General features: G+C 44.3%; 2 protein-coding genes across 2 annotated transcripts in view; one reads left to right on the top strand and one right to left on the bottom strand.

Moving 5' to 3' along the window:
- DDX54 (DEAD-box helicase 54) overlaps positions 1 to 1,185 on the bottom strand; it is a 48,522-nt gene extending 47,337 nt beyond the window's left edge. The window contains exon 1 of the mRNA XM_069759870.1: positions 488 to 1,185. Within this exon, the coding sequence (XP_069615971.1) occupies positions 488 to 613 (126 nt within the window). The 5' untranslated portion in view covers positions 614 to 1,185. The remainder of the gene's footprint in view (positions 1 to 487) is intronic.
- On the top strand, positions 740 to 27,811 carry RITA1 (RBPJ interacting and tubulin associated 1). Its single transcript, XM_069759876.1, has 3 exons — positions 740 to 968; positions 16,204 to 16,510; positions 26,141 to 27,811. Exons 2-3 carry the CDS (start codon positions 16,236 to 16,238, stop codon positions 26,565 to 26,567), a joined length of 702 nt encoding a protein of 233 aa, XP_069615977.1. The 5' UTR covers positions 740 to 968; positions 16,204 to 16,235; the 3' UTR covers positions 26,568 to 27,811.

The raw sequence follows: 27,811 nt of genomic DNA, 5'->3' as shown, positions 1-27,811 counted from the left end.
TCCTCTGTGGACAGGACACACACTGTGACACGTTTATATGTGGAGCGTGTTGCTCTGTGGACAGGACACACACTGTGACACGTTTATATATGGAGTGTGTTGCTCTGTGGACAGGACACACACTGTGACACGTTTATATGTGGAGCGTGTTGCTCTGTGGACAGGACACACACTGTGACACGTTTATATGTGGAGCGTGTTGCTCTGTGGACAGGACACACACTGTGACACGTTTATATGTGGAGCGTGTTGCTCTGTGGACAGGACACACACTGTGACACGTTTATATGTGGAGCGTGTTGCTCTGTGGACAGGACACACACTGTGACACGTTTATATGTGGAGCGTGTTGCTCTGTGGACAGGACACACACTGTGACACGTTTATATGTGGAGCGTGTTGCTCTGGGGACAGGACACACACTGTGACACGAGTAGAACACATGGAGTGCGCCCAGGGCAGCTGCTGCTCTCCACACTGCACTCACCACTTCATCCTGCTCCGGTAGCCCAGTGCTGACATCGAACTCCCCGGTGTCGCTATCGTCGCCGCCCGCCCTGTCCAGCCGCCTCTGCTTCCTCGCCCGGGCCCCCTTGCGCTTCCTCTGAGCCATGTGTCCGCAGCGTAGACCCTGACTCCCCAATCACAGACCCCCGTCCTGTCCCCACAGCTCCGGCACCGCGCACACACACGTGTCCCCACACCCGGAAGTGTCCCGCGTCACTTCCTGGATTGTACCATTACCCCTAGAGGGGTGCTGCTGTGTTTGCTGTCGTGTGTTTTCATATAGTAAAGTGTCTTCCTGTTTCCCCTGCCTGCAGAGTGCAGTAGAGCAGGGGACTGGGCCTGTGTTGGGGCCGGCGCTGTGGTACAGGTCTGGGGCGCTTCCTGACTAGTGGCGCGGTCCTAGAGTTCGGATGTTGTGCTATTGCCATGGGAGCCCGGGCTGCTGAGCCGCCAGTGAGCAGGTAACGGCAGCCATGTACAGAGTCCGCTGTACACTGTATTATCTGCTGCTTGTCCCATTACATGGACTCCTGTCTGGCCTGACCATGGCCGGGCGGTGTGCAGGGGCAGCATGTGGGCACAGGGCCTCCTGCGCTGGGTGCTTGTATGGTAGCCGCAGGTCAGGCTTAGGCCTCGTTCACACCTTGTTACTTCCTGGGGTAGGAGCTGATCTGCAGTACCGGCAGTGGCCACTGCAGCGTGTGTGGCGCTGTGATGTTCTGCCTCCTGTGTGGTTTACATGTGGCCACTGCTGGAGCTGGATACAGCTGATTGGTGGGGTTTTCCGACCACCACTGTTTGGCCAGGTGTAAATGATGGACAGGACCAGTTCTTTCTTCTCATACCCTTCGCTTGGCACGGATAAAATACTAAAGCTCCCCTCCTGTGCCGGTATCGTTCCCACGGTGTCAGCACTCTGTCTTCCGTGACATGTGACTCCCTGTCCCCGCATCCTGTCCAATTGATCATGAAGAGGAAGTCATAGATCAGCTGCAGCCCGGACTTCCTCTTCATGTTCAATTTGTCTGAATGGACAGTGACTAAAGTCCGTGTCCCAAAATCACACGAGAGCCCCAGGAGAGCAAGCATGTGTACAGCGCCAACACAGGATCGCAGTATAGGCTTTGTTATTTTATGGGGGACAAACATTTTGATCAAGGAGTTGTATCAGTAGTGGACAGACCCCTTAAAGGGAACCTGTCACCTGAATTTGGCGGGTCCTTTTTTGGGTCATATGGGCGGTGTTTTCGGGTCTTTTATTAACCCCTTTTTTTCCCGCTGGCCGCACGCTGGTCACGGAATTGACTTGCTGTTGATTCGCTTTCCTCCCTAGTTAACGCGTGCGCAAAGCAATCTTGCCTTGCGCACGCGCAGTATGCTTTGCCCAACTGTGGGCAAAGCCGAAAACCATTAGTGCGCATGGGCCGGCGCACTATGTCCCGGAACACAGCAAAATACTTCCGGGACATAGTGCGCCGGCCCATGCGCACTAATGGTTTTCGGCTTTGCCCGCAGTTGGGCAAGGCAAGATTGCTTTGCGCACGCGTTAACTAGGGAGGAAAGCGAATCAACAGCAAGTCAATTCCGTGACCAGCGTGCGGCCAGCGGGAAAAAAATGGGTTAATAAAAGACCCGAAAACACCGCACATATGACCCAAAAAAGGACCCACCAAATTCAGGTGACAGGTTCCCTTTAATCTGTCATGTTAACAGAGAGAACAGAATATTGTGTAGCCCCTTAGTCCCACCAGCCTTAACCTCACAACACCCGAGCCCCTCCTGGAGCTTGTGCTGGATAAGGCCTCATTCACAGGTCAGTATTTGTATGCTAATGCCGGGAGTGGAACTTGCAGAGAAAAGTTGTAATTGACATATTCACACCGGTTCTATGTTTTGGAGACCCTCCTGGTTTTGGCATACAAATACTGATGGAAAATACTGAGGTGTAAATGAAGCCTAAGGCCGGCTTCACACTCAGCGTATGAAAATACGGTCCGTATATTACGGCCGTAATACGCTGAAATGTCCCGAAAATAGTGGTCCGTAGCTCCTCCGTAGGCAGGGTGTGTCAGCGTTTTTTGCGCATGGCATCCTCCGTATGTAATCCGTATGGCATCCGTACTGCGTGGTTTTCTCGCAGGCTTGCAAAACCAACATACCGCTATAGAAATGATCCATGTGTCCCAAAAAGAAAAAAAAATATATATATACTGTCTATATATATATATATATATATATATATATATATATATATATATATATGTCATTAGACACATATATGTATATATATTAATATATTTTCCAGCGCTATACAGCTTGAAAGCCGGTAATTCAATTACCGGCTTTTTCTTTCTCCTTCCTAAAACCCGACATGATTTGAGACATGGTTTACATACAGTAAACCATGTCTTCTCTCCATTTTTTTTGCAGATTCCACACTACTAATGTCAGTAGTGTGTATCTGCAAAATTTGGCCGTTCTAGCTCTTAAAATAAAGGGTTAAATGGCGGAAAAAATTGGCGTGGGCTCCCGCGCAATTTTCTCCGCCATAGTAAAGCCAGTGACTGAGGGCAGATATTAATAGCCTGGAGAGGGTCCACGGTTATTGGCCCCCCCCTGGCTAAAAATATCTGCCCCCAGCCACCCCAGAACAGGCACATCTGGAAGATGCGCCTATTCTGGCACTTGGCCACTCTCTTCCCATTCCCGTGTAGGGGTGGGATATGGGGTAATGAAGGGTTAATGCCACCTTGCTATTGTAAGGTGACATTAAGCCTAATTAATAATGGAGAGGCGTCAATTATGACACCTATCCATTATTAATCCAATTGAATGAAAGGGTTAAATAAAACACAAACACATTATTTAAAATTATTTTAATGAAATAAAAACAATGGTTGTTGGAGTATTTTATTCTACGCCCAATCCAGTCACTGAAGACCCTCGTTCTGTGAAAGAAAAAACATAATAAACCAACAATATCCTTACCCTCCGCAGATCTGTAACGTCCAACGATGTAAATCCTTCTGAAGGGGTTAAAACATTTTGCAGCAAGGAGCTTTGCTAATGCAGGCTGCTCCTCGCTGCAAAACCCCGGGGAATGAGTCTAAATATAGATCAATGAGCTATATTTAGCTTCATTTGCGGTGAGGCGCCCTCTGCTGGATGTTCATAGATCGTGGGAAATTTCCTAGAAAGCTCCCAGGCTTTCTAGGCAAGTTCCCACGATCTATAAACAGCCAGCAGAGGGCGCCTCACCGCAAATGAAGCTAAATATAGCTCATTGATCTATATTTAGACTCATTCCCCGGGGTTTTGCAGCGAGGAGCAGCCTGCATTAGCAAAGCTCCTTGCTGCAAAATGTTTTAACCCCTTCAGAAGGATTTACATCGTTGGACGTTACAGATCTGCGGAGGGTAAGGATATTGTTGGTTTATTATGTTTTTTCTTTCACAGAACGAGGGTCTTCAGTGACTGGATTGGGCGTAGAATAAAATACTCCAACAACCATTGTTTTTATTTCATTAAAATAATTTTAAATAATGTGTTTGTGTTTTATTTAACCCTTTCATTCAATTGGATTAATAATGGATAGGTGTCATAATTGACGCCTCTCCATTATTAATTAGGCTTAATGTCACCTTACAATAGCAAGGTGGCATTAACCCTTCATTACCCCATATCCCACCGCTACACGGGAATGGGAAGAGAGTGGCCAAGTGCCAGAATAGGCGCATCTTCCAGATGTGCCTGTTCTGGGGTGGCTGGGGGCAGATATTTTTAGCCAGGGGGGGGCCAATAACCGTGGACCCTCTCCAGGCTATTAATATCTGCCCTCAGTCACTGGCTTTACTATGGCGGAGAAAATTGCGCGGGAGCCCACGCCAATTTTTTCCGCCATTTAACCCTTTATTTTAAGAGCTAGAACGGCCAAATTTTGCAGATACACACTACTGACATTAGTAGTGTGGAATCTGCAAAAAAAATGGAGAGAAGACATGGTTTACTGTATGTAAACCATGTCTCAAATCATGTCGGGTTTTAGGAAGGAGAAAGAAAAAGCCGGTAATTGAATTACCGGCTTTCAAGCTGTATAGCGCTGGAATAAATATTAATATATATACATATATGTGTCTCACTGACATATATATATATATATATATATATATATATATACCTATTCTATGTGTAGACATTTATTCTACCTATTCTACTGGAAGCTGTCAGTGTGATTTTACTGTACACCGCACTGAATTACCGGCTTTTCTCTCTAACAGCGCTGCGTATTTCTCGCAAGTCACACTGCTTGTCCGTGTGAAATCCGTATTTTTCACGCTTCCATAGACTTTCATTGGCGTATTTCTTGCGCAGTACGGTGACAAACGCAGCATGCTGCGATTTTGTACGGCCGTAGAAAGCCGTATAATACTGATCAGTAAAATACGGCAGATAGGAGCAGGGGCATAGAGAATAATTGTGCCGTATTTTTTGCGAGTTTTACGGACGTAGTTTCTGCGCTCTTACGTCCGTAAAACTCGCAAGTGTGAAGCCGGCCTAAGGCTGCCGTCACACTAGCAGTATTTGGTCAGTATTTTACCTCAGTATTTGTAAGCCAAAACCAGGAGTGGAACAATTAGAGGAAAAGTATAATAGTAACATATGCACCACTTCTGTATTTATCACCCACTGCTGGTTTTGGCTTGCAAATACTGATGTGAAATACTGAACAAAGACTGCTAGTGTGACAGCAACCTAAGACTAAAGTTTTCCAAGACTTAGACTATGTACCAGTAGGTTTCTTTCATTTGAGTTGCATTCACCAGTCGACCTGGAGTCCGCGCATGTCGTTGTGCAAAAGCACCACCTTCAAATGCAATTCATTGTGATTGCGCGTCAGGGGTAGGGAACCTTTTTTCTGCCAAGGCCCGTTTGGATATGTAGATTATCACTCGGGGGGCCGTACAGAATGATCAACATTTAATTAACTCACCCCTAATGTGATGGCCTGATATGCTTCTCTTTGGTGTGACGATGTTAGGTGGCATTGATGATGTTGCTACTCGCAACTGCTTTTCCAGGTTTGCGTCAGTCTGAAGCGCAGGCGACTCTTTGGGATGACATTTGAAAAGACCTCTTAGCAGTAAGCTCTGAATACAGATGTATATTACACTCCGGATATCCTCAAAGGGGAAATCGCTGCTGACGTTCCATTTATAGAACTCAAGCTGTGGGGGCCTGCAGTATATGCATCACATAGGACACCCCCCCATTTGTGTTTTGCTACCTCACACCCTGGAATTTCACTTTTCTCATATAGCCCTCCATGATAGCACCACAGGAGGATGTCACCCCACCCTAATAGGGACAGGAAACACAAAGGGGTCAAATAGCCCCTCCCACATCCCCTCTCCAGTGTTTTTCCTGTTCCTGTTGGGATGAAGAGGTCATACTGCTCTGTGGCTGGCTGCAAAGACTGCTATTTACCTGAATAAGCCGGGCAGCAGAGAACAACTGCTATGCCTTTCATCTCCATGCTGCTCATGTCTCCTCAGACTAAGGACTTCCCATTCTTTCCACTCCCTTGGGTAAAGTTGGATGGTGTCAGGCTGCAGGCCTCCCTGAGCTCCCCAGCCTCACTCTTGGCACCCCTCCACCATGTGCCGGCCTGCGCATCTGAAGGAGAAGTTGGATTCCGGGCATTTCCACTCTGGGATGCATGTTTAATGCGCCCTTGATTTCCGTAAGTGACATCAGACACTTCTGTGCAGTGTCCCTTCCGGAACTGGAATGCATGTTTCTGTATGGTGGCTGGTTACAGTGGATTTGGGGGCAGTCTAACCTCCAATGACTAAAAGGGCCCTGGCCCATTGTTATCACAATTGGACCAGGAGTCTTATCTAATGAGATGATGATGCTGGGTCCAGTCACTTCTATATAAGTGCCTTGGACAGAAGACACTATAAGGTACAACCAGACCTTTTGATATCATGGAAGGTTTATGTTTTACGGGCTCCGGAACTGCAGAGCCAGGACTAATCCAGTCCCAATAAGTTTTCCTGGCATTGGTAATTCCCTCTTTTTGGTTCAGGTTATATTTATATCTTAGTCTTATTTATCCTTCTCCCCTCTCCTTCTGGGGTACAGGGATCCTGTACCAAAGGGTAAAACTAAAGTGAGAAGCCATAAATATGCAAAATGTGCTCAGAAGCGTTCATCCTCCAATAGAAAACCACTATGCCAGGGATCCATAGCTAAGTAGCAGCCTTCTTTACTGGAGCAAATTAAGGGGAGGTTTCGCCATGAGATTCATTTTTCCCTAGCCTCCTTTTCCCAGTCCACAGCCGGAATACCTTCAAAAGCTAAGTAATAGAAAATTAGCCTAGAGGAGGGGTTTGATTCTCCTAGGAATGAGTCTCCTGTCTATGCTGGAAGAACTACTACTAGAGGAGGGGTAGTAGGGGTAATTAACGTTAACCCCAGACCAAGGCCCAGGAGAATAAAAAATATATTATTTTTCATTCAAAGATATGGAAGGACGCCTTACTGCAGTAAGGTAGAAGTAGAGGAGAAAACCACCCGAACAGTTAAGGAGATGATGTTTGAGGCCCTCTAATCAAAAAAGATGGTGTTTCCCATACACGAAAACGTCCAAAACCTAATCCTGGATGAGTGGGAATTTGTTGTGAATTCTGTGGCAGAACCCCAGACCAAGGCCCAGGAGAATAAAAAATATATTATTTTTCATTCAAAGATATGGAAGGACGCCTTACTGCAGTAAGGTAGAAGTAGAGGAGAAAACCACCCGAACAGTTAAGGAGATGATGTTTGAGGCCCTCTAATCAAAAAAGATGGTGTTTCCCATACACGAAAACGTCCAAAACCTAATCCTGGATGAGTGGGAATTTGTTGTGAATTCTGTGGCAGAGCTCCCTCCTGTGGTCACAAGTGGTACTTCGGCTGATTCTCTCTGTGAGCTTCCGTTGGTGGAGGAAAGTGGTACTGCGGCTTCTGAGTTTCCTTCCTCAGGTGATTTGGTGAAATCGTTAGGTGCTGCTCTATTTAACTCCACCTAGTGCTTTGATCCTGGCCTCCAGTCAATGTTCTAGTATTGGACCTGTTTCCTCCTGGATCGTTCCTGTGGCCTGCTGCTCTGCATAGCTAAGTTTTGCTTTGCTATTTTGTTTGCTGTTTTTTCTGTCCAGCTTGTCTATTTGTTTTTTCCGGCTTGCTGGAAGCTCTGGGACGCAGAGGGTGTACCTCCGTGCCGTTAGTTCGGTACGGAGGGTCTTTTTGCCCCCTTTGCGTGGTTTTTGTAGGGTTTTGTGTTGACCGCAAAGTTACCTTTCCTATCCTCGCTCTGTTCAGAAAGTCGGGCCTCACTTTTCTAAATCTATTTCATCTCTACGTTTGTCTTTTCATCTTAACTCACAGTCATTATATGTGGGGGCTGCCTTTTCCTTTGGGGTATTTCTCTGAGGCAAGGTAGGCTTATTTTCTATCGTCAGGCTAGCTAGTTTCTCAGGCTGTGCCGAGTTGCATAGGGAGCGTTAGGCGCAATCCACGGCTGCCTTTAGTGTGGTTGGAGAGGATTGGGGATTGCGGTCAGCAGAGTTCCCACATCTCAGAGCTCGTTCTATGTTTTTGGGTTATTGTCAGGTCACTGTATGTGCTCTGACCTCTATGTCCATTGTGGTACTGAATTACCTTATCATAACAGGAATTTCCTGAGAAACGGCTAAGTATTTCTGGTGAACGAAAAGATAGGTTCCCAGTAGATGAGGAGATTTATAAATCTCCAAATGTTGGTCTGAAATACCAAAGGTCAACATCCAAGTAGTAAGAGTGGCTAAGAAACCAACATTACCATTAGCAGATTCCTCCCAGCTTAATTATATGTTAGAACAGAAGATTGGTAGCCTACTAAGAAAATCCTGGGAGACTTTGGCAGCCCTGCTGAAGAGCAATGTCAGGTCGCGCTGTGGAGTTGGAGTCTGTATAAAATTGATCGCCTCCAAGTCCTAAAATATCTAATAAATTGGGTTCAGTAGTACAATGCAGTATGTGCTGTAATGTTATCATACGATTTTGGTAAAGTTATGAAAAGTCCTATACATGTCTGGTCTATTTCTGATCTAAGGATCTCAGCTTTTATAGTAGTTGAGATGAATCTGTGCTGCACTTTATGTACATTCTGAGTAGTGAGCCAGTGCTGTGGAGTCGTGGGTCATGGAAATTGAGGAGTCTGAGTCGGATGTTTGTCTTACTGACTCCACAGTCCTGCTGATGGCTAGATCAGTTGGAAGATCATATCAGCATGGGCAGTCCCAGAGAGGATATATTGGTTTCCTTACATCTTCTCCAGAAGGATACTGGGTTCCTGGTGGTTGCATCGGCAGAATAGTAACATAGTAACATAGTTAGTAAGGCCGAAAAAAGACATTTGTCCATCCAGTTCAGCCTATATTCCATCATAATAAATCCCCAGATCTACGTCCTTCTACAGAACCTAATAATTGTATGATACAAACTTTGAACATGGAGGATACAGACTTCAGCACAACCATATGGGCAAGAATCTCAACGCGTTTCTGGAGACTAGGCTCCCTTGTGCAAGATCCAGAAAAAGAAAGAAATGTCCAGCTTCACCGAGTCCGTAAAAAAGCTTTTTCTTTATTAACAAACTTTGAACATGGAGGATACAGACTTCAGCACAACCATATGGGCAAGAATCTCAACGCGTTTCTGGAGACTAGGCTCCCTTAATCATGATTAAGGGAGCCTAGTCTCCAGAAACGCGTTGAGATTCTTGCCCATATGGTTGTGGTGAAGTCTGTATCCTCCATGTTCAAAGTTTGTTAATAAAGAAAAAGCTTTTTTACGGACTCGGTGAAGCTGGACATTTCTTTCTTTTTCTGGATCTTGCACGCCTGGACACAGCGGGTCCGTGCTCCCGAGGTTTGGTTGCTGAATCACGGGTGAGCTGGTTTATGTTCCTTCTTACTGAGAATAACTCTCCTTTCTTCTGCAAAATTGCAAAACGCCCTGACATCTGGTCTGCAAGATTTACTCTTTTTGAGTAATCTCGCCACTTCCAGAAGCAGATAGAAGCAGGGGTCATTCATTACTCTCGGCTTTTCCTTGTTAAAAAAAAAAAAAAAAGTGGTGTTTACAGAATGATCATAAACTTAAAACCTCTGAACAAATACATCATTTACAGAAGGTTCAAGATGGAGTTCATAAAGTCTAATGTCCCCCTGAGAGGGCAGAACTTCGTCATGGCAACCATGGATTTATAGGAAGCCTATTATCATGTCCCCATCCATCCAACCTAATGGAAATTTCTAAGATTTGCTGTTACTCAAAGAAGACAGATACTGCACTTCCAGTTCAATGTTCTGCCAATCGGAATATCATCAGCACCTTGAATCATTACAATGATAATGGTGGAAGTCGTAGCTTTCTTCAGAAAAGAGAATTGCATAATCACTTATTTTGACGACATCCTACTCATGGCTCAGTCTGTACCTCTGCTCAGAGAACATCTACAGAAAACAAATCAGGTTTTGTTGTCCCTAGGATGGCTGGTAAGCTATCAGAAGTCAGACCTAGTCCCATTCACTACAAAAACCTTCTAAGGTATTCTACTGGACTCCCAGAAACAAACATTCTTCTTACTAAAGGAGAAACCAATGCAATTAAGATCCAAAATAACCTTCCTGCGAAGCCAGAAATCGGTGTCCATAAGATTTCCAATGTCAGTCCTGGGCTCCATGACCTCATTCATTCAGGCGGTAACCTTGGCCCAGGTCCATACTTGGATTCTACAGACTTCCATCCTTTTAAATGGGAACAGATCCTTAGAATCCCTGAGCAGGAAGATTCCGGTCCCCGATAGGGTAAAGTACTCTCAGACCTGGTGGCTCAAAACGTAAGGAGAAGAGTCCCCTGGATTCAGAATCTTCTATCAACAAAAACAATGGATGACAGCAGAATACAGCAGAATAGCAGACAGCAGAATAGGATGGGGGACTTTTGATTTCCCACACTGCCTTTCATGTGATCTGGACAAAGGAGATCAGACAGCGATCCTCCAATTTCAGAGAACTGAAAGCAGTAGAGGGGGTTCTCAGATCAGCAACATCCATAATTGAATACCACCACGTAAGTGAATACAAAGACAATATGACCACTGTTGCTCACCTCCGTCGTTGCGGAAGTACGAAGATCTAAAAGCAGTCTCAATAAGCTTTTCTTGGACAGAAGAACATCTTAGGCTACGTTCACATTTGCGTTGTGCGCCGCTGCGTCGGCGATGCAACGCACAACGCAAATAAAAACGCACCAAAACGCATGCAAAAACGCTGCGTTTTGCGACGCATGCGTCGTTTTTTGCCGAAATTTGGACGCAAGAAAAATGCAACTTGTTGCGTTTCCTGCGCCCGATGCTTGCGGCAAAAAAAACGCATGCGTCGCACAATGCAGCACAACGCATGTCCATGCGTCCCCCATGTTAAATATAGGGGCGCATGACGCATGCGTCGCCGCAGCGTTTCCTGACGCTGCGTCGGGAAACGCTAATGTGAACGTTACCTTATTTCCACCTTGAGGTTAGAAGGTCCCCTGATTCTCCGACCAATCAGAAACTTTCTTAACCAGGGTCCAATCTACCACCTGGACCCCAAAAACCTGTGTCTGACTACTTGACTTCTGAGTTTACAATCCTAAAAATTAAAGGCTCAAAGTCATACAGATTCTCCAGAAAAGTAGAAAAGCAATAACAAATGCCATTTATTCTAAAATATTGAAAACCTTCATCTCTTGGTGTGCGTCTCGTCTTTCAGAACCCCATCATCTGGATGTCGTTCAAATTCTAGACTTCCTACAAGAATGTCTGGAAAAGGGCTTCAAACCTTGCATCCTCAAGGTTCAGGTTGCATCCGTAAGCTCATATTTTGACCAAAGCTTAGTAGATCAGCGTTGGGTAAAATGCTTCCCATTTATGTCCAAGATTGACCAACTTAATCCCATCCTGGGATCTAAATATCGTCCCCAAGGGTCAAACTACCTCCATTTGAACCCATAGTCTCGATAGACCTAGACAAACTATCCTGGAAAACAGCCTTCCTGGTAGCAACTACCAAGGCCAGGAGAGTGACTGAACTTCAGGCTCTCTCAAAGAACCCTATTTGAGAATTCTGAAGAAGAATTCCATTACTTAGATGTACTAAGAGTGGTCCTCCACTAACTTCAACAAACACAATCTTGGAGGACGGATCAGAATTTCTTTAGGCTAGGTTCATATTGCGTTAGTGCAACCCGTTTAGCGCTAGCGGGTTGCGCTAACGCAATGTTTTTAATGGGGCCGCTTCCCGGGGTCGCGGTAACGTCCCCGCTCTCGCAGATCCCCGATCTGCGAGAGCGGGGAACGGACCGCGGGCGCGCCTCGGACGCTGCAAGCAGCGTCCGCGGCGCGCCAGGAAACACCGGCGCGTCGCTAGCGCATGCCGGACATGGCACGCGCTAGTGCTGCGCGTTCCCATTGCCGTGAATGGGCGCGCTAACGGACGCGTTGCACGGCGTTAATTTCGCCGTACAACGCTGTCCGTTAGCGCTTTCCCATTAACGCAATGGGAACCCATCCAGATCTACGGTCAAAATAAAGGGACGAGGACATCAAAAAGCACTACTGCCAACTGCATCAAGAGAGCAATTTGCAAAGCATATCGAAGCCGTAATCTCTCTCTCTCCTCCCTCTTTCCCCAGGAAAAACTACAGCTCCACTAGAGCTGTGTCTGTCTCCTGACCTGAGAGGGCAAGCGCTTCCATCGAGCTGATCTGCAGAGCCGCTACCTGGTCCTCGGTCCAACTTTAGATGGTTGTCAGCCAAACTATACTTTCTTCCGCCTTTCCCATACGCGAGTCCTCATTTGGCCGAGTGCTCCTGTGCTATCTATGAGAAAGCTGGTGGCTTATCTCTGGGAGAACAAAGCTATCAGCAGTCTGAAATCAAACATCCGATCGACATCTCTCCCGACTATCAGTTTTCCCTATTGCCCCTATACACATAAGTGTTTGCCAAGCTCTTTGACATCAGCTGCTATGGCCAACATTAGTTTAATGTGTATCGAGGCCTTAAGTGGCTTTCAAATTTTCTGCAAGGTGATTCTATTGCTGGGCTTAATCAATGATTTTCTCATATGAAAAAATGGATTACAAAGCTTCGCCTAGCCACTACAATGTTAATCATAGACTACACACTGATGCAATCTGTGTGCTGTCACTGACTTTTCACGGATCCATAGACTTGTATGGGAAATTTTGGTCCATGACTTTGATCAGAAACTAACATATCTCCTTATTGAATTTTTATTCTTTGCGGGCTGAAAAAAATAACGCAGTCCCATGAACAGCCACACAGACTATACTGGATACATGTTCTATCTGTGAAGAACACAGATGAAACATGTATAGGACTCGCAGATGTCTGACTCCTTACAAATGGGAAAACACCATAAGATGAAACACCTCCACTATTCTAAACAAAAAAACACCAGTATACAGGCAAAAATGCTTACCTGTTCAAGGCCTCCAACAATTGCACTAACCAGGGTGCAGCGGACCCAAGTTAAGATGGCAAATACACAGGTGCAATAATACCGATAATGCAGCCACCCTACAATGAGGAATTGGCTGCTTGGTGCACCTGTGCAAACAAATAGTCTGTATGTGGCGTGTTCACACAGCAATGCAAAGTATATGGCTCAAAGCCTATTAATGACGCCATATAGCGGGCTTACCATAATGCATCCTGTGCGAACAGAGGCCACAGTGTACAGAGCCATCTAGGGCCCAGCCGCACCCTGGAAAAAATATACAGTGCACCAAAAACATAACAATGTATGCAAGGTATTGGTCGATATTATGGCCACAATATTTAAGCTGCCAACCCACGTCAAGGGTCCTTGCATATTGGCAGTCCTAATCTAAAAAAACACCATAAGAGGAAAGACCTCCACTATTCTAAACAAAAAAAACACCAGTATACAGGCAAAAATGCTTACCTGTTCAAAGGCCTCCAACAATTGCACTAACCAGGGTGCAGCGGACCCAAGTTAAGATGGCAAATACACAGGTGCAATAATACCGATAATGCAGCCACCCTACAATGAGGAATTGGCTGCTTGGTGCACCTGTGCAAACAAATAGTCTGTATGTGGCGTGTTCACACAGCAATGCAAAGTATATGGCTCAAAGCCTATTAATGACGCCATATAGCGGGCTTACCATAATGCATCCTGTGCGAACAGAGGCCACAGTGTACAGAGCCATCTAGGGCCCAGCCGCACCCTGGAAAAAATATACAGTGCACCAAAAACATAACAATGTATGCAAGGTATTGGTCGATATTATGGCCACAATATTTAAGCTGCCAACCCACGTCAAGGGTCCTTACATATTGGCAGTCCTAATCTAAAAAAACACCATAAGAGGAAAGACATCCACTATTCTAAACAAAAAAACACCAGTATACAGGCAAAAATGCTTACCTGTTCAAGGCCTCCAACAATTGCACTAACCAGGGTGCAGCGGACCCAAGTTAAGATGGCAAATACACAGGTGCAATAATACCGATAATGCAGCCACCCTACAATGAGGAATTGGCTGCTTGGTGCACCTGTGCAAACAAATAGTCTGTATGTGGCGTGTTCACACAGCAATGCAAAGTATATGGCTCAAAGCCTATTAATGACGCCATATAGCGGGCTTACCATAATGCATCCTGTGCGAACAGAGGCCACAGTGTACAGAGCCATCTAGGGCCCAGCCGCACCCTGGAAAAAATATACAGTGCACCAAAAACATAACAATGTATGCAAGGTATTGGTCGATATTATGGCCACAATATTTAAGCTGCCAACCCACGTCAAGGGTCCTTACATATTGGCAGTCCTAATCTAAAAAAACACCATAAGAGGAAAGACCTCCACTATTCTAAACAAAAAAACACCAGTATACAGGCAAAAATGCTTACCTGTTCAAGGCCTCCAACAATTGCACTAACCAGGATGCAGCGGACCCAAGTTAAGATGGCAAATACACGGGTGCAATAATACCGATAATGCAGCCACCCTACAATGAGGAATTGGCTGCTTGGTGCACCTGTGCAAACAAATAGTCTGTATGTGGCGTGTTCACATACAATATGTAAGGACCCTTGACGTGGGTTGGCAGCTTAAATATTGTGGCCATAATATCGACCAATGTAGTGGTCCCTGTAGTGTCTGCTCAAAATCCAATCTGTTTTGCATTTAAAGGGAACCTGTCAGCATTATTGTGAACAGTAACCTACAGACAGTGTCAGGTCGGCGCTGTTATACTGATTAAAATGATACCTTGGTTGATGAAATCTGTCTTGTGGTTGTTCTTTAATCTTTATTTTCAATTTTTAGTTAATGATATGCTCGTGCTTCTGGGCGGGCCTGGAAGGGGGGTCTTTACATGGTGCTCTGATTAGATATTCATAATGCAGACTGCTGACAGGTCACTGATCCCTCAGTAACCTGTCCCCTAGTTTACATAATGAATATCTGTACATACTTTAAAAAAAACCTACTGAAGCATAATCGCATGTTTTATATGCCAATAATAACTATTCTTCATATTATTAACCTAGAAAAAAATCAATTTGAAAATGGTACAGTAGCAGCTATTGGCATATATAGCTGTGATCCAATATCTGTTACTGTGCATGCGCTGGCGGCGCCATCATACTGGAGAAGAAAAAAAAATTCCTCCTCCAAAATGGCGCCGCCCAGGCCTGCGCAGTAGCAGTGCACTTTCAGTGCAGGAATGAATGTGTTGCATGGATTTATGTCTTTTTACATCAATTAAGGAATTCACTCCTCAGACCTCGTGGGGGCATCACAACACATAACCAAACCCCAATCAGAGGACAATAAAACATTCACACTCCTCATCTATGAACTGTTCCAATATTTATGGTCACAACTGTTTAGTTCTGCTTCATGTCACCTGTCTTATCTATGCCATTATTTCTGGGCTGTGTTGTGCATAAATATGTAATTCTTTAGATTTTTTATTAGTCTATGCCTGATGAAGGGACCTGAGTAGTCTTGAAAGCTTGCAATTTGTTACCATCTTTTCAGTTAGCCATTAAAAGGTATCAACCACTGAGGACTCTCAATTCTAAATATTTTACAGACTGTATAAAAATTGAGTTAAACTTTGTGATCATAAATCACCATGGAGAAGCTCAGAGAATGACAGATGAAAAATTCATCAACTCCGTATCAGAACGAGTTGACTCACAAATTCTTGGTAAACTCTTTATGTGGCCAGCAATTTGCAGTGAAACAAAATACCTATAAAAGATAAACTGTTAAAAAAAAATTTTCATGAAATCCTATAGCAAAATTTTTTAGCTTAAGTCATTCATGTAAAAAAAAAGCCCCCAAAGGTCTCCTTATCATTTAAATACATTTTGGAAATAAGAAAAATGAAATAAGATGATCCCAGTGTTAATGTGTCTTTAATTTTATCATATGATATCAGTTTTAATGGCTCCAGACCTGGCTGTAATGTAAAAGATGATGGTAATACAAAGATGCACATCATGTGAAGATTTTAGTAATGTACCTTATGCTGATCATAAACCACATTGTAAATTATCTGTAGATTCCAGGACTCCCATTCTCTCTGATGTCGACATGTCGCTGGATCTCTCCATTACTGGGCAACGCACATCATTGCCACCAAAAAAAAGGAGTTCTTACAGATATAAAGCCTCTAACTCCTTTGTAGATGAGACCCTTTTTGGCAGCTCTGGGGGTAAAGTGGACCCAGCTCTTCAGTGGACCATAGGAACACCAGCCCAAGAATCATATCTAAGGCTCCCAGAAGAGAACAAGAGTTCAGCGAGTAATGCCACAGCTAGGACTGCCTGCTCACCTGTGGGGACTCCTCGGAAGAGAACACAGTATAGGTAAGAATTGCTTCTGATTGTGTAGAAATTACATAACGGTAGGTATAAAGAAACTGAAGTTTCAGTGCTAATTCAGATCTTTTAAGCTGAAAATTTTGAAATTCTCTGTTTTGGAAATCTGAGTTCAGGATCTCTTGGCCAGTTCTGTACAATGTCTCTCTTCAGAAGACTTTTCCTGCATCGCACCAACAATTTATTTCAGTTGATGTTGCATAATGCTTGATATCCTCTATGGTGGTGCTGCAGGGTAATTGAATATTTACTGCCAGGTTTCCATATATATATATATATCTCAGTCTACAATGAAAGTTTTGACTATTTCAGCCATTTTTAAGATGTGCATTTGCTACTGTTCCAGAGCTGTCCTTGTCTACTGTAAGTGCTCCTGTTGTGAAGTAGTGACTTATAGGTCTAGATGCAAATTGTAAAGGCTCCCATATTTAATTTTTTTTTCTCTTCGCCACGACAGCACCCACTGAGAGAGGGGATCCGCCCCTAGGAACAGGAAACCTACAGAGAGATAAAAGGGGCGGCCCCCTCGCTCCTCAGTTGGTTTCCTGTTACTAGAAGGGAACCTACAGTGAAAATTCTCTGAAGATTTTATAAGAAGAGGAATACCCGCCTGGATGCCACCTGTGCAGTTTCTGGTAGAGCGGCAGGGGCTCCAGTGCGGGTGGCAGGGTCGGGGGAATATTCCTGCTGGCTCCCCCCTCCTTTGTAACACGGGATCATGATGTCCAAACAGTCTCCCTGCTGGGACACTGTTTTTGGGACATGCCTCACTGTGGATGGACGGACCTGAAGGAGGCATGTACTTGGAAGCCAGATGGTTGGAGTGTGCGGTATCACCGGTAACAGCCGCCTACTTGCTTGAGAAAAAAGTCCGGTAAGAGACGCTGCTGGGCAACGCTGAGCAGCAGCGTGGATGCGTGTGCATGCACGGTGATCGGAGTGCCCCGGAAGTAGATGGGTATACTTCCGGGAGCGCTGTGATGGATGAGGTGACGTACCTGGTGTGCGGCCGCTATTCTATAGGACAGAGCGCGGCGGTGACAGAGAGAGCCTATCCTGAAGATGAGAGGCATTCGTATTCCAGTAAAAAAAAAACAAAAAAAACAGAGGGGTGTGTGATAGCCTGCCTCCATAACTATATAAGACACTAAGTAAGGTGGTTGTACAGTGGGGAAAAAAAGTATTTAGTCAGTCAGCAATAGTGCAAGTTCCACCACTTAAAAAGATGAGAGGCGTCTGTAATTTACATCATAGGTAGACCTCAACTATGGGAGACAAACTGAGAAAAAAAAATCCAGAAAATCACATTGTCTGTTTTTTTATCATTTTTTTTGCATATTATGGTGGAAAATAAGTATTTGGTCAGAAACAAACAATCAAGATTTCTGGCTCTCACAGACCTGTAACTTCTTCTTTAAGAGTCTCCTCTTTCCTCCACTCATTACCTGTAGTAATGGCACCTGTTTAAACTTGTTATCAGTATAAAAAGACACCTGTGCACACCCTCAAACAGTCTGACTCCAAACTCCACTATGATGAAGACCAAAGAGCTGTCAAAGGACACCAGAAACAAAATTGTAGCCCTGAACCAGGCTGGGAAGACTGAATCTGCAATAGCCAACCAGCTTGGAGTGAAGAAATCAACAGTGGGAGCAATAATTAGAAAATGGAAGACATACAAGACAACTGATAATCTCCCTCGATCTGGGGCTCCACACAAAATCCCACCCCGTGGGGTCAGAATGATCACAAGAACGGTGAGCAAAAATCCCAGAACCACGCGGGGGGACCTAGTGAATGAACTGCAGAGAGCTGGGACCAATGTAACAAGGCCTACCATAAGTAACACACTACGCCACCATGGACTCAGATCCTGCAGTGCCAGACGTGTCCCACTGCTTAAGCCAGTACATGTCTGGGCCCGTCTGAAGTTTGCTAGAGAGCATTTGGATGATCCAGAGGAGTTTTGGGAGAATGTCCTGTGGTCTGATGAAACCAAACTGGAACTGTTTGGTAGAAACACAACTTGTCGTGTTTGGAGGAAAAAGAATACTGAGTTGCATCCATCAAACACCATACCTATTGTAAAGCATGGTGGTGGAAACCTCATGCTTTGGGGCTGTTTCTCTGCAAAGGGGCCAGGACGACTGATCCGGGTACATGAAAGAATGAATGGGGCCATGTATCGTGAGATTTTGAGTGCAAACCTCCTTCCATCAGCAAGGGCATTGAAGATAAAACGTGGCTGGGTCTTTCAACATGACAATGATCCAAAGCACACCGCCAGGGCAACGAAGGAGTGGCTTCGTAAGAAGCATTTCAAGGTCCTGGAGTGGCCTAGCCAGTCTCCAGATCTCAACCCTATAGAAAACCTTTGGAGGGAGTTGAAAGTCCGTGTTGCCAAGTGAAAAGCCAAAAACATCACTGCTCTAGAGGAGTTCTGCATGGAGGAATGGGCCAACATACCAACAACAGTGTGTGGCAACCTTGTGAAGACTTACAGAAAACGTTTGACCTCTGTCATTGCCAACAAAGGATATATTACAAAGTATTGAGATGAAATTTTGTTTCTGACCAAATACTTATTTTCCACCATAATAGGCAAATAAAATGTTAAAAAAACAGACAATGTGATTTTCTGGATTTTTTTTTCTCCGTTTGTCTCCCATAGTTGAGGTCTACCTATGATGTAAATTACAGACGCCTCTCATCTTTTTAAGTGGTGGAACTTGCACTATTGCTGACTGACTAAATACTTTTTTGCCCCACTGTATGTTCGCCAATATAGCATCCCCAAGTGACAATACCACGCGCCCACTGGAGGAGCTAATGTTACCAGTATGTGACAGTAGCAAGAAAGATAGTGGACACTCTAAAGTGAGTGATTCCACTGACAAAACGGGAAAGGACAGAAGATCAACCTGGTCCACACCCCAGGCTAAGCAAACATCCTTGCAGCCGGTATTTTTTCCAGGTTATTTATCAGGGTGAGTTTGTGTTAAAATTGCGTTGAGCTGAAGGTCGTCTATTTTTTATAATTTTTTATATAGGCCAAAAAAACTGGGAAGACCAAACATAAGCAATGTGCGTTATGTTCTGAACCCCTGCCAGATACTTATCCCAAAATATTATGCCAGTGTTGTATAAGTGGTACCTTACAGGAGGAGGGGTCAGTCAAAATGGAGGACATTTGCTTAATGATCCGACAGGAATTGCAGTCCTTTAGTGGACCATCTACTAATATAGAAAAGAAGTCCAGCAACAAATTACCCTCACCCAGAGCGGACACATCTTCTGAGAGTGGGGAGATAGATTCAGATATTTCACAAGCATCTCTATCCTCAGATGAAGAGGACTATGTCTGTTTTCCAACAGGTGGTATTAATAATCCTAAGAGACACAATGGGTTTATCAGAATCCAAAGAGACCCAAACTTCTGAGGAGATTATGTTCGCAGGTCTCTCCCAGCGAAAGGTCATGTATTTCCAGTAATTCAGACCATTAAAGATCTGGTTAAAAAAGAGAGGATCAAACAAGGGCAAAAAGGGTTTGTGCCTATAGCATCTAAAAGACGATACCCATTTGATGACGAGGACCTAGCTACTTGGGCTAAAGTACCTAAGGTGGACGCTGTTGTAGCCTCTACTTCTCGTCATTCCTCCTTGCTAGTAGAGGACTTTGGAACCCTATCTGATCCAATGGATCGGAAATCGGATGCACTTTTAAAAAGATCCTGGGAAGCTTTCATAGCGGCATTCAAGCCAGCAATCTCTGCTACATGCACGGGGAGGTCCACGCTTGTTTGGCTTGATCAGCTGGACCAGAATATAAAAAATGGAATATCTAGAGATAAATTACGCTCCACTATTCCCTTGATTAAAGGTGCTGCGGCTTTTTTGTCAGACGCATCCATAGACTCTCTCCTTTGGCAGCCAGAACAGCTAATTTAACGAATACAGCTCGCAGAGCGTTATGGTTAAAAAAATTGGAAAGGTGATGCCCAATCCAGATCGAAGCTTTGTGCAATACCCTGTCAGGGTGAGTACCTCTTTGGGACAGTGCTAGACGATATCCTGACTAAAGCGGGTGAGAGGAAAAAAGGGTTTCCTAATCCATTCATTCCCTCCTACAGAAGAGCATTGAGGAAGCTGGGATTTGGCAAGAGGAAAGACTATAAAGACCGCTGGATCAATAAAGATTTCAGACAGAAGGGAAACCTATTTCACAGACGTCCCTTCAAACCGGCTGATAGATCCCGCTAGTTCTTCCCTGCCAGTAGGGGGTAGATTGCTACATTTCGGTCACCAATGGAGAAAAATAACTACTAATTCCTGGGCCATTGATATATTAACATCTGGTCTAACCTTAGACCTTATCTGGAATCCTCCGGATTCTTTCCTATAGACTTCCTTAAAATCTCAGCCACAGCAGGAGGCATTAGAGCTAGAAATTAAGACTCTTCTATCTAAACAGGTGTTAGCGGAAGTCCCAGCATCCCAAACAGGGAAAGGCTTTTGCTCTCCCTTGTTCCTAATACCCAAGCCTGATGGTTCATTAAGGACCATAATTAATTTAAGGAAATTAAACACCTTTTTGAGATCTAAAACCTTCAAAATGGAGTCTATACGTTCAGCTATTAAGATTTTGTTTCCCGGCTGTTACATGGCGGTTTTGGATCTTAAAGATGCGTATTACCATCTGCCTATACATCACTCACATCAACAGTTCCTTCGAGTAGCCTTTACAATAGAAGGTCAAGTTTGTCATCTACAATTTAGAGCAATGCCCTTTGGGTTGTCTATGGCTCCCCGGGTGTTTACTAAGTTATTATTAGAAGTAATGTCATATTTATGGGTTAAAGACACCCTAATTATTCCATACCTAGATGACCTCCTAATAATAGGAAGATCCCCCTTCAATGTGAGCAGAGGCTAAAGGAAGTAGTTTCTTCTTTGCAATCACTTGGCTGGATTATCAACTGGGAAAAATCCAGATTCCAACCAGTGACCTGTCAAAGATTCCTGGGGCTTCTTCTAGACTCAGTAAGCCAGAAATGTCTGCTTTCTGATATTAAAAGGACATCCATAATTAATAAAGTAAGCCTAGCCATTGACACGCGTAGTATGTCTTTAAGAAAAGCCATGTCTTTGTTGGGTTCATTAACCTCGTGTATTCCCGCAGTACAGTGGGCACAACTACAAACTTGGAAAAAACAAAAATGTGTGTTACAGGAACATAGCAGGCTGCAGGGACATTTAGAACGCACATTATTCCTACCATCAGATGTAGTTCACTCCCTTAGATGGTGGTTAAATCCGGTTAATCTCTCTGGTGGAGTTCCTTGGGGGTGGTGGTTCCTTCAAACATAATTACCACAGATGCTAGTCCTTGGGGCTGGGGTGCACATTTTAATGAGGAGGTAGTTCAAGGTCAATGGTCTAGAACAGAAACTAGTGACTCTTCTAATGTGAAGGAATTGAGGGCAATATATTATGCCATACTTAATTTCTTCCGCAGCTACGAGGCTCCCATACAAGAATTCTTTGACAACACTACCTCAGTAGCTTACCTAAACCACCAAGGAGGTATGCGGTCAAACAACCTCATGAGCATTACTACAAGCATCATGAATCTAGTCGAGAAACATCTTTTGTCCCTGTCAGCTGTGCATATCAGGGGTATAGACAATTTTCGTGCAGATTTTCTAAGCCGCCACACCCTTCATCAGGGAGAATGGATGCTCAGCAGACGGATCTTCAGGATGATAACTATCCGATGGGGAGTACCTCAGGTAGATTTGTTTGCAACAAGATCCAACAGACAGGTGAAAACATTCGCCTCGTTGTGCAGACAGAACAATCCGGACGTATTCGACGCCCTGCAGATCCCATGGACATTCAATCTGGCTTATGCCTTTCCCCCATGGAATCTCCTTTGTTGTGAATTCTGTGGCAGAGCTCCCTCCTGTGGTCACAAGTGGTACTTCGGCTGATTCTCTGTGAGCTTCCGTTGGTGGAGGAGTGGTACTGCGGCTTCTGAGTTTCCTTCCTCAGGTGATGTGGTGAAGTCGTTAGGTGCTGCTCTATTTAACTCCACCTAGTGCTTTGATCCTGGCCTGCAGGCAATGTTCTAGTATTGGACCTGTTTCCTCCTGGATCGTTCCTGTGGCCTGCTGCTCTGCATAGCTAAGTTCCGCTTTGCTATTTTGTTTGCTGTTTTTTTCTGTCCAGCTTGCTTATTCGTTTTTTCTTGCTTGCTGGAAGCTCTGGGACGCAGAGGGTGTACCTTCGTGCCGTTAGTTCGGTACGGAGGGTCTTTTTGCCCCCTTTGCGTGGTTGTTTGTAGGGTTTTGTGTTGACCGCAAAGTTACCTTTCCTATCCTCGCTCTGTTCAGAAAGTCGGTCCTCACTTTGCTAAATCTATTTCATCTCTACGTTTGTCTTTTCATCTTAACTCACAGTCATTATATGTGGGGGCTGCCTTTTCCTTTGGGGTATTTCTCTGAGGCAAGGTAGGCTTATTTTCTATCTTCAGGCTAGCTAGTTTCTCAGGCTGTGCCGAGTTGCATAGGGAGCGTTAGGTGCAATCCACGGCTGCCTCTAGTGTGGTTGGAGAGGATTAGGGATTGCGGTCAGCAGAGTTCCCACGTCTCAGAGCTCGTTCTATGTTTTTGGGTTATAGTCAGGTCACTGTATGTGCTCTGACTTCTATGTCCATTGTGGTACTGAATTACCTTATCATAACACTCCTTCCTGTAGTCATCAGAAAGATAAGGGAGGAAAGAGCAAGAGTACTGTTGTTGGCTCCATTTTGGCCCAAAAGGTCATGGTTTTCATGGCTAAAGGCAATGTCACTTTCCGATCCTTGGTTTCTTCCGGAGACCAGAGACCTGCTCTCACAAGGCCCTTTCTTCCACCCTCAAGTCAAGGGCATGAACTTGACAGTTTGGAATTTGAGAGGGAATTATTAAAACTTAGAGGATTCTCCGAGGGTTTAGTGAATACCCTCTTAAAAAGTAGAAAACCATCCACTACTAAAATCTACACTAAGGTCTGGCGGAAATTTCCTGGGTTTCATACGACACATGTGTCTACGGACGTTCCTATATTTCCCATATTAGAATATCTACAGACGGGACGTGAATTAGGCCTCTCAGTAAATACTCTTAAAGTTCAGATTTCAGCTCTAGGTGCCCTTTATTATTATGACATTGCAGGTAATAGATGGGTTTCTCGTTTCATATCTGCGTGCCAACATTCAAACCCTGTCCATATACCTCGGGTCCCACCATGGGATTTAAATTTAGTTCTGGATGCATTAACAGAAAGCCCATTCGAACCTCTCCAGGTAGCCTCAATAAAATATCTCTTGTTAATACTATTTTGTTAGTAGCTTTGGTGTCTGCTAGGAGAGTGAGTGACCTCCAAGCTTTATCAATTGAGCCACCTTTTTTATCAATATGGCTTGATAGGATGGATCTGTTTTTAAGACTATTCTATCTTCCCAAAGTAGCTACTACATTTCATAGGACACAAGAAATCCTCCTTCCTGCCTTTCATGACAACTACTCGACACCAGAGGAGGAGAAGCTACATACCCTGGATGTAAAAAGGATTGTTTTGGCCTACTTAGATAGAACCAAGGCCTGAAGGCAGCTGTCTCGCTGGATTAGAGATGCCATAATGCTGGCATATAAGGCCAAAGGAAGAGATCCACCAGAAAATGTGGGAGCGCATTCTACAAGAGCCATATCTGCTTCCTGGGCAGAAAAGGCGGACGTTCCAATAGAACTTATATGTAAGGCCGCAACCTGGTCTTCGCCTTCTACCTTTTATAGGCACTATAGACTAGACCTGTCATCTTCCTCTGACTTAGCCTTTGGAGTATCAGTTCTTGACACGGTGGTCCCACCCAGGTGATTGTCTCTGTAAATCTCTCAGGGCTGTCGTGGCGAAGAGAAAAAAACGGATTACTTACCGGTAATGCTCTTTTATAAAGCCCACGACAGAACTCACTCACATCCCTCCCTTATTATAGTAACACGTGGTACTTTGGTGGTGAGGAGTTAATGGTGAACTGTAAATAATAAGAAATTGTAAATATGTACAGTATATATATAATTATTATGGAGCTTATTGACTAAAAGCTGGTGACGGTTCCTCCCATTCTCTGTAATACAACTGAGGAGCGAGGGGGGGCGCCGCTTTTATCTCTTTAGGTTTCCTGTTCCTAGAGGCGGATCACCTCTCTCAGTGGGTGCTGTCGTTGGCTCTATAAACGAGCATTACCGATAAGTAATCCGGTTTATTTAGCTTTACTTATATAGTACTATTATATTGTGCTGTGCTTTACCGACAGTCATCATTTTCACTGTCCACATTGGGGCTCACCATCTAATTACCCTATCAGTAGGTCTTTTGGATGTGGGAGGAAACGGGAGTATCCAGAGGAAACCCACACAAACATGGGGAGAGCATACAAATTCCTTGCAGATGTTACCCTTAGTGGGAATTGAACCCAGGACTGCAGATCAACAGTGCTAACAACTGAGACACCGTGCTGCCCCACATTAGACTGTCGGCTGAACCCACTAATATCGCCAGGTTCAGCTGCTTGTCTAATGCGAATGGGGGAACTGGCCGACTGATGGCTGGTAGAGACCTCGATCACTCCTGTCCGATTTTGGACTGCCAATCATATTGTTCTTCCATAGATAAGCTGTGGGCTGACTAAACCATTGTTCCTAAAGAAGCCATCTAATGTGTATGGCTAGCCCAAGCTTTGCACGTGTTTTAGAAGGGATCTTAGTTCATGACTTGTTCATTAAGATCTTCATGGTTTGGCTTGCCTGAGTGAGAAGTACCACACACACACAGGCTCTGATTTCATTAAAGCTTTTATACCTGAAAGCGGGGGATCTTTGCCACACCTCGTTTAATTACGGTAATGAAGAGTTGAGGTGTTCCTTACGCAAGACATCTCACTCCAGTCTCTGACAGTAAGATTTGTGGCATGGCACATGGAGGTGCAGGCCACTTGTCATACACTCGATTTAGGAGGGTCTGACTCAACTACGCCTCCTCATCAAGTGCATCAAGAAAGTCGCCTTTCTTGATAAATTGAGGTCAAGGGGTTAACACATTGTCCTGATGCTTTGTACCACTTCACTTAATCACAACATTGCTCTTGCTTTATCCTGTAATATTAATCACCTAGGATCCGAGTCATGAGACCATCCAGGATCAGTTGGTGAAAATCTGTAATTACCTACCGTAATTTTCCCAGAATTGAAGGTTATAGGATGAAAACCCATAGGGATAACTTGCAAATCGCTTTGATCCCAACATTCCTGTCTAAATGGAGCAGAGGTTAAGCATGCACACCTTCGCTACATTCAGTATCTATTGAGGAAAACTCGTTTAATTATGTTTTTGCCTCGTAAGAGTGAGTTTTAAGGTTGTCGCTGTCTATTCCAATAAGAATTACTGTTGCATGTAGCAAATATCTGTATGTTGTGATTGGAAATGTACTAGTCCACTGCATGTAAGATACTGAAATCTGCTCATTCTGGAGTTAGATTCTAAGACATTTGCTCTTTTTTGATCTTTTATTTTTCAGAGCAAAGAGTCGCTCGCCTTCTTATTGTGACGAGTCTCTTTTTGGAACAAAGATAGAAGACTGTAGTTGGGAAGCACCATGGGTGAAAAAAGAAGATTCAATTCGTATTCGTCCTCTTCTTTGGAGCCCCCCACCAGTAATGCGTCCACAGAACTCCAAGGTCAAAACCAATCAAATTCCTGTTCGAGCTGTTCACCCTCCTGATGATAGAAACGGTGCTATTGGGACGCATAATGGAAAAGGGAATTTTTGGAAGCCCCCAGAAAGTGGCTCTGATTCTGGTGGATGCCCTTCTGTGTGTGATCCACCAGCTAGTGCCAAAGCTTGCTTGAGCTCACTTAGGAAGGATAGCTCGCGATCATCAAGCTGCTCAGGAAGACTGACTTCAAGGAGAGGCTTCTTAACAGACAGGCCACCCTGGAAATGATTTGTGCCTTTTAAAGACTTGTCTCTTGTTCTTATGCATTATTGTGGTTTATTGGCATCATGCAGGGCCTCTTTCTCGGGCATCCTTTCTATGGGCCAGAAAGGAAATCTCTGTATGAATCCTTCAATCTGCTCTTGTACTACATGAACAACAATTTAGCTGAGTGACCACCATGTAATAATGGCCCTTGCACATCAGATACATTTTTGAATACTTTGAAGTGAAAGACAAATGCACATAAATGCAATTATGTTCATGTTTGCTTCATAATAAAGTATTAAAAAATGTATCTGATGCAGTTCACAGCCACAAAACAAGTCCAAGCTTTATTAGAAGACCTTGAATAAGTATTCCTGCTATCATTATATATCAATGGGTTCCATAATTGACAGTCTGTTGTAGGACACATCTGGCAGTGTGAAGAGAGCCAAATGTAAAGGATTTACAAACTTACCCTTCACTAGTTCTGAAGTAAATATACAGCATATGTTGGGTATTTTCAAAATATACACATGCACAGGGCTGTGGAGTCGGTGTCCATTTTGGTGGGCTCTAAGTCTGAGTTGGAGTTGGTATAAAATATATAATAAATTGGGTACAGTAGTTGAGTGCAGAATGTGTTGTAATTGTTTTCATACGAATTTGGGAAAGTTATGAAATGTCCTATAAATGTCTGTTCTGTTCCTGATCTAAGGATTTCGGCTTTTAGGTGAGATGAATCTGTGCTGCACTTTATGTACATGCTCAGTAGTGACGCAGTGCTGTGGAGTCGGAGGTTTAGAAGAGATGAATCTGTGCTGCACTTTATGCACATGCTCAGTAGTGACGCAGTGCTGTGGAGTCGGAGTTTTAGGTGAGATGAATCTGTGCTACACTTTATGTACATGCTCAGTAGTGAAGCAGTGCTGTGGAGTCGGAGTTTTAGGTGAGATGAATCTGTGCTACACTTTATGTACATGCTCAGTAGCGAGGCCGTGCTGTGGAGTCAGAGTTGGGTTCAGCAGTCAGGAAATTGAGGAGTCTGAGTCAGTGGTTTGGTTTACAGACTCCACAGCCCTGCACATGCATCATGATGTTGCTAGGAATTATCAGACAGCATGATAAACGCATGTTTGGACTTTAAAGGGAACCTGTCAGATCCTCATGCCATCCAACCAGCAGCATTCACTTATTTATGAGTAAATTCCCTGCCTAACCAGCCCTGTATAACGGTTTTCTGTAAAAATGAGATTTTAAAAAAAGCA

This window comes from Ranitomeya imitator, chromosome 1 (assembly GCF_032444005.1).
Source record: "Ranitomeya imitator isolate aRanImi1 chromosome 1, aRanImi1.pri, whole genome shotgun sequence".
In the NCBI taxonomy this organism is placed as follows: Eukaryota; Metazoa; Chordata; class Amphibia; order Anura; family Dendrobatidae; genus Ranitomeya; species Ranitomeya imitator.
Note: the sequence above shows the minus strand (reverse complement) of the source record. Positions and strands in the feature narration are given on the sequence as shown.